The sequence below is a fragment of the Pantherophis guttatus genome, chromosome 5 (assembly GCF_059756535.1).
Source record: "Pantherophis guttatus breed Tessera chromosome 5, ASM5975653v1, whole genome shotgun sequence".
NCBI classification, from domain to species: domain Eukaryota; kingdom Metazoa; phylum Chordata; class Lepidosauria; order Squamata; family Colubridae; genus Pantherophis; species Pantherophis guttatus.
This window is the reverse complement of record NC_142067.1, coordinates 10,585,422-10,593,385: the sequence shown is the minus strand read 5'-3', so window position 1 is coordinate 10,593,385 and position 7,964 is coordinate 10,585,422. Positions and strand designations below refer to the sequence as shown.

The 7,964-nt window shown below is 40.8% G+C and overlaps 1 protein-coding gene across 1 annotated transcript in view; it reads right to left on the bottom strand.

The window, feature by feature from the left end:
• Positions 1-311: 311 nt before the first annotated feature.
• TYR (tyrosinase) overlaps positions 312-7,964 on the bottom strand; it is a 72,269-nt gene continuing 64,616 nt past the window's right edge. The window contains exon 5 of the mRNA XM_087894581.1: positions 312-1,388. Coding sequence (XP_087750707.1) covers positions 1,168-1,388 — 221 coding nt within the window. The 3' untranslated portion in view covers positions 312-1,167. The remainder of the gene's footprint in view (positions 1,389-7,964) is intronic.

Genomic DNA, 7,964 nt, shown 5'->3' with positions numbered 1-7,964 from the left:
CTGCAAAATCTCCATTCCCACCCCACTCCAGGGGAAGGATACCGTAAAATCCCCATTCCCTCCCCACTCTGGGGCCAGCCAGAGGTGGTATTTGCCGGTTCTCCAAACTACTCAAAATTTCTGCTACAGGTTCTCCGAACTGCTCAAAATGTCCGCTACTGGTTCTCCAGAACCTGTCAGAACCTGCTGGATTTCACCCCTGATATGCACCATTCAGACAACGCAAGCATACATTAAAAAAGAAAACCATTATCCTTTCATCATTACTCAACCAACTAAGTTGCAGATACAAAAGAGACCAGAAAGTCAGCTTTGGAATGACCATTAGACAGTTTTCAGTGACTTTAATTTCAATTAGCACCTTAAAATAACTTTTGGATTCATAGGTCAAGGTCAATGGGAATCCAGCAGATGTGCACTCGCCTGGTCTTCTCTCAAAATTTAAGATGGAGTGAAATCAGGAAGGAGAGCCAATCCATAGTGCCATGGAGATTATAAGGGTTTTTGACCTGTTTTGAAGTCCACCAGTGAGGCTTGATGCAAGAATCACACACAATGACAGCTATTTTGTAGAGGAGGAGGAATATGGAGTAGGAAAATGTTATGTAAACAGGAACACTGCCCAACAAGTTTGGAAATCCTCAAAGGATGATCATCACAGATGTCTATGGGGATTCTCAGTCCTCCAGGTCATGGCTGTCCCAATGATGCTTTTTCAAATGGCAACTGGACTTTGTTTTGCCTTGAATATGTTTCACTTCTCATCCAAAAAGCTTCTTCAATTCTCACTGAATGGCTTTGTCACCTTCTGACTGTGTTGTAAACAGGATACGACACCATCTATCTCCTGTTTGCAACACAGTCCTTTCAGCAGCTCCAGGAAGGCTCCACACCCATTTGTACTATTCAGATGATCCAGATAAGCCTCCAAGTGGCCTCAGCGATTCTCAGAGGGACTACTAACAACCAGATGACTGCAAGGAATATGAATCCTTCCATCCTCCACCATTCAGTCAGCTTTGAAGAAGCTTCTCAAATGAGAAAGCAAAATGTCTTCAAGGAAAAACGAAGTCCAGTTGCCTTTTGAAAGAGCACTTTTGGGACATGCCAACACGGATTTTCTTCTTCATCACAAAGTTAGCGTTAGGTGTCAGCGCCAGGATGGTTTTATAAGTGTGACTGATACGTAAGGTGTGGATAATTTTCATCCTCCATGAGTAAAGGCTGGGTCTCTTCCATGTTTCTTTTCTTCTTTCGAGTCCCTAGTGTGATGAGTCCTTTGATCGCCATTGCTATTATGGCACCAATCACAGCAGCTCCGAGTAACCATGGCCAGATCTGACGAGCTTGTTCCAAGTAAGGGGTGAGGAAGGTCTGAAAAGGAGAGGCTGTAAAAACGGAAAGATAAAAAGAATATGTCTTTTATTTCACATGAAGTACTCTTGTCTGGAATCAGAACCTGATCAAAAATCTGGTGAGTTATATATGAGCCTATATGAATATGAGCTTATCTGTAAACTGTAAACTAGACTAGAAAGTTTTTTTTAAAAAATCCCAGAAATAATCAGTGGCCAAACATTTATTTACTGTAGTCAAGAAAACTACATAATGGAGTTTTCTTGACCACAGTACTACCTCTCACGAGATTCGATTGTCAACAGACCAGGAGCTAATACAAAAGATATACACATGCGCAGAAATGGACAAATTAACTTTAGAGTTACAGGATAAGGAGGACTCAAAATATTTTACAATATGGAATAGATGGTACCAGTGGATAAATCAGAGGAGGGGAAATGGGTAGAGATGAAATTTAGAAGAAATTAATATAATTAAAAATTGCACTGTCAGATAGATAGAAAATGAAATATGTCACTGTATGTTTGTATATATGTATATATAATAATAGAAATTAGTTAGTAGGTGAAGTTGTGTACTGTATATGTAAAGTTGTTTCTTGACTAAGAGAAACTTGTATGTTTTAAATGTTTTTAAGAATGAATAAAGTTTTGTTTTTAAAATTAAAAAAAAAAAGAATGCTGGGCTGATGATTTGACAGGCTTGTGTTCGAGACCTGTTGCTGCCGTGGGATGGGGTGAACTCCCATCATGTGCTCCAGCTCCTGCCGACCCAGCGTTTTGAATGTGAGCAACTGTGAGTAGATAAATGGGTATCACTTTGCTGGGCAACTTAATGGGGACATGAAAGGAGCCCAGACTGGATGTCCTCCGGGCTACAGTGATGTCACCAGCAAATCCTTTCATCATGGAAGCACTTCCAACACAGAAGTATTAGTGATGAACAGAGCAACCTTTTTTCTATATGCAGGTAATCCTGGATTTATGACAATTTCCGTTGCTAAGTGAGACAATTGTTAAATGTGTTTTGCCCCCTTTTTTTGACCTTCCTTGCCACAGTTGTTAAGTGAATCACTGCCGCTGTTAAGTTGCTAACATGGCTGTTAAGTGAATCCGGCTTCCCCAGTGACTTTGCTTGTCAGAAGGTCGCAGAAGGTATGAACCAATGGTGGGTTGCTTCTGGTTCGCCCCGGATCGAGCAAACCGGTAGCGGTGGCGGCGGAAGTCTCCGCCCACCCACCCGGATGCTTCTGCACATGCGCAGCAGCATCACACGCACGAGCGAACCAGTAGCAACAGGTTTTGAAACCCACCCCCTGGTGTGAACACGTGACCTCCAGGACACCGCAACCGTCATCAATTTTCCCCATTGTCCATATGCTAAATATGAACCAGTTGCCAAGATTCCAAATTTTGATCACGTGACAAATAGGGATGCTGCAATGGTCATAAGAGTGAAAAACGGTCATCAGTCATTAATTGTAATTAATTAATTAGTCATTAATTGTAATTTTTAATTTTATTATATAAAATATAAAATACCAAAAAAAAAAAAAGAAGAAGAAGAAGAAGAAGAAAATAAGAAATTAAGGGCGGGAAAGGGAACAGGAAAAGGGAGTGTGGAATACAAGGGGGAAGAGAAAAAGAAAAAGAAAGATAAGGGGGCATTGACTTCCAACTCTTCCTAGCTCAGTGCAAGATACACACTCCAGCCTCAACTTTTTGTTTTTACACATTAATATGTAACTAGCCATTTCTATAGCACCAAATCTTTCTAATCAACAAAACCAAGATCAACGTTTCATTTTTTTCTTCACAAGCACAAATTCCAGAAGTGATATCCAAATAAGAACACATTTTCCTCTTTAAATAAAGTCATCAAGTTAACCATTCCTGCTTTATCTTCCTTGCTATGGAAATAACGTGTATTTCTATTGGCGCCTAGCAATCTTTATAAACTGTCACGAATTTTGATCACATGATAAATAGAAACGTTGCAAGGGTCGTAAGAATGAAAAACGGTCGTAAGTAACTTTTTCCAGTGCCATTGTAACTTTGAAAGCTCACTAAATGAACTGTTGTAAGTCGAGGACTAGCTGTGTATGAGACAATGCAAAGATAGGACCATCTCTGTCTCTCAGATGCTCTCTCTGGTCAACTTTCATTCGAGTACTATTTCTTCAAGGACCAACAGGTATGGACCTTCTTAACTCTTTGAGATCCATCAGTTGCTAGTTAGATGCTGCCACTTAATGAGAGTAGATTAAAAAGGCAGAAAATAAAATGAATATTCCTCTGGTATATTGATGTAAGTAATTCAGAGTGGTGTGGTGGCCTAGAGGTGGAGCTCTCGCCTCACAATCAGGAGGCTGTGTGTTCGATCCTAGGTAGAGGCAGATATTTCTCTCTCTGGGCACATTGAGAATATATCTGCTGAATAAAACTCTGTATTGGTGTCAGGAAGGGCATCCGGCCAGTAAACACTCAGCTCCATTCAGTTGCCCAGACTCCACCCCACCAGGGATTATGGGGCTGTTAAAAGAGGATGATTGATGTAAGTAAGTATTGAAGAGCCTGGTGGCGCAGCAGACTAATAGCCTGTTATTATCATCCAGCTGCCTGCAATTACTGCTAGTTCGAATCTCCCCAGGCTCAAGGTTGACTCAGCCTTCCATCCTTTCTAAGGTAGGTAAATTGAGGACCCAGTTTGTGGGGGCAATAAGCTGACTTTGTATAAATATACAAAAGGCTATTGCTTAACGCATTGTAAACCGCCCTGAGTCTCCGGAGAAGGGTGGAGTCTCCGGAGAAGGGCAGCATATAAATCAAATTAAAAAAAAAAAAAGTAATTCAGGCTAGCTATATGGCCAATCAAGCATAGTTAAAAGATAATGGGGTAGAGAGCTGGGGGAAGATTTGAATCAATGCCAATCCATCTCGATCAAGTCAGGAGCTAAAATCCTCAACTTTCAGGAAGCAATTTAATTTCTGAGGGAGTAATAAGGTGAAACTGAGGAAATTGTTACCGTTTGCAAAAAACGGGACGCACGGAACAGGGTTTCAGGATGCCAAAAATGGCTATATTCGTGTATAAGATGCACTAACATTTCCACCCTCTTTTTGGGAGTGGGGGGAAAGTGCGTGTTATACTCCAACAAGTACGGTAATTCTTTTAGAAAATCTAAACCTGCCAGAAATAGTCCCTTTGCTGTGGATTTTTTTTTTAAAAAATGGGTCTGGGAAACTGCATGAATCCAAAGATTGCCATTCTTACCATAAAATGTCATTTATCAATCAAAGACTTTTCCCACTAAATCTAACCAAAGTCACCTCCATCACGTCCCTGCGTGCATTTCTGGTCTGAACTCTCCTGCTGAGAGGTACCTGTTCCAATAGTCTTGAAAGGAAATCATAATTACTTTTCCAAAGATTGACTGTTTCTGCGAATAATTAAGTCAATGCAGATAACAGTTGTAATAAGCTACAGCATATTATCCGTAGGATGAGGGGACAGGCGCAGCGAAGGGGGGAAAAAATCTCTTCCTTCCTCTTCTCTACCTTTCTCTTTTCAATTACTTTTATTCTCCTTTCCCCGTGACCTCCCCCAAAATCGCCTAGGGCTAAAATTTTCTTTTTCTAATCGCTTCTGTTAATTTGACGTTTTAATTTTGTTTCCAGTCACACATTATTGGTATTTAAACACATATATCTCAAGAGGGCAGTTCCTGTGGGCTTTCAACGCTTAATTAATGCCAATTGGTCAACCGTCATCATCGTTTCATTGGAACTAAATAGAGTTGTTGTTTTTTTCAGAGCCACTGGATCGGATCCCCAAAACAACACTTTAGAAGGAGCTCGTTTTGTAGCATTCCGTGTGGTGGTTGATTAAACTGCATTTTTTTAAAGGAAAAACTTTGGCTCGCTTCTTCTTGAAGAGTATACACAATTCTACACAGAGGTTCACAGGTTCGTGTCATAGAAATTAGAATAGAATAACAGAGTTGGAAGGGACCTTGGAGGTTAATTGTTCTAACTGTCAGGAAATTTCTCCTTAGTTCTAAGTTGCTTCTCTCCTTGATTAGTTTCCACCCATTGCTTCTTGTCCTGCCCTCGGGTGCTTTGGAGAATAGCTTGACTCCCTCTTCTTTGTGGCAGCCCCTGAGATATTGGAAGACTGCTATCATGTCTCCCCTAGTCCTTCTCTTCATTAAACTAGACATACCCAGTTCCTGCAACCTTTCTTCATCTGTTTTAGCCTCCATTCTCCCAATCGTCTTTGTTGCTCTTCTCTGCACTCTTTCTAGAGTCTCCACATCTTTTTTACATCATGGTGACCAAAACTGGATGCAATATTCCAAGTGTGGCCTTACCAAGGCATTATAAAGTGGTATTAACACTTCACATAATCTTGATTCTATCCCTCTGTTTATGCAGCCTAGAACTGTGTTGGCTTTTTTTGGCTGCTGCCACACATGGCTGGCTCATATTTAAATGATTGTCCACTAGGACTCCAAAATCCCTCACACAATTACTATTATTGAGCAAAGTACCACATATACTTTGCTCAATAATAGTAATTGTGTGAGGGATTTTGGAGTCCTAGTGGACAATCATTTAAATATGAGTATAAAATGTATAATACTTTTTTAGTCAGGGTTTTTTCCTATGTAGATCAAGTTGTTTACATGGCCATAGTGGGGTGATATCTCAAATCACCACTTTCAGGCTTTGTCAGACATGTTGTGTTGTTTGTTCTGAGACTTATGGGAGACTGGGATAGCACTATTTCTGTCTTTTTGGACTTCATCGGCCAGCCACACCTATATTTTATGACTCCTCCCTGTAAAGGTCAAATATTTATTCTTTTAATTCATAGGTTCAAATGTATAATACTTTTTTTAGTCAGGGTTTTTTCTTATGTAGATCAAGTTGTTTACATGGCCATAGTGGGGTGATTTACAGGGAGGAGTCATAAAATATGGGTGTGGCTGGCCGATGAAGTCCAAAAAGACAGAAATAGTGCTATCCCAGTCTCCCATAAGTCTCAGAACAAACAACACAACATGTCTGACAAAGCCTGAAAGTGGTGATTTGAGATATCACCCCACTATGGCCATGTAAACAAAAACCCTGACTAAAAAAGTATTATATATATATATACACACCACATATACTGTACCTGTGCATTTTGTGCACAGGTATATACCAATGGTGATTTTTTTTAACTACCAGTTCTGTGGGCGTGGCTTGGTGGGCGTGAGTGGCTAGGCATGGCTGGGTGGCCATGTAAGTGGCTGGGCATGGCCAACTCAATGTCACTCCCACATGAGCCTCCCCCCCAGCCACACCTGTCCAGGTTTTGTGGCTCCCGGTGTTTTCTGTGGGAAATGGGTCATGTGACTGAGTGGGCATGGCCAACTTGATTGGTCTCACCCTTAGGAAATTTCTCCTTAGTCCAACTCACAATAAATAGCAAAATAAAATAGCATTCTTCCAATATTTAGAATAGAATAGATAACAGAGTTGGAAAGGACCTTGGAAACCCTAAACCACTTCAGACAAATGGTTATCCAACATCTTCTTAAAAACTTCCAGTGTTGGAGCATTCACAACCTCTGGAGGCAAGTCGTTCCACTGATTAATTGTTCTGTCGGGAAATTTGAGGGCCTCCTACAAAAATGAGGGAGTTAATCTATTTTTCAAAGCATCAAAAGGCACAAAAAGAAACAATGGATGGAAACTAACCAAAGAGAGAAGCAACCTAGGACTAAGAAGTAATTTCCTAAGGGTGAGACCAATTAACCAATGGAATAGCTTGCCTTCAGAAGTTGTGGGTGCTCCATCACTAGGGGCTTTCAAAAAGAGTGAGGGAAGTACACCCCAAAAGGAATCCCTAGATGGGTGATTGATGGATTTCCCTGCCCTAATCCTATCAGTTTCTGTTGTTTATTGACTTGAGTCAGCATGTATTGGCTGCATTCCAGCTGCTGTTAAGTGGAGCTATTAACTGAAGGGAGAGAGTGAGGGGAAAAAAAATCTTTCTTGCACTTTATTTTTAACAGGTTCTCTGAACTGTCTAAGAAAATTATTAATGGTTCGGGCGAACCGGTGAGAACCGGCTGGATTTCACCTGTGGTATACATATATGTGCACATCGGTTTGGTGTTATTATCAGGCAGGAAGAATCACAATCACACAGTAAATTCCAGTTAAGCTGATTTATTGCTCATGCCCAAAGTAGCTAGTCAACTAATGGTCAGCACTAGGTGCTAGATAAGAGTTAACAGAATCCAAGAGAGATTAGATTTAGACCCTTTGTGGGAACTTAATGATTCTAGGCTGATTCCTCTCTTGATTCCAGCCCCAGGTTCTGCCAGTCCTATTCCTACGGTTATTGAAATGAAGTTTGAACTTCTTCGTCCCTTCTATCTTCTCAAATTCTTATCCTATCAGACATCTAGATTCGGGCAAACCACAGTATATTGGATTGATTATTTAAACCCAGCAATCTGGAGCAGTAGTGGTTTTTTCACTTACCTTCCTACCGGTTCGGAACTGTGACCGTGCGTGCGCGCACACTTTGCTGATGTGCAAAACCTCTGCTGA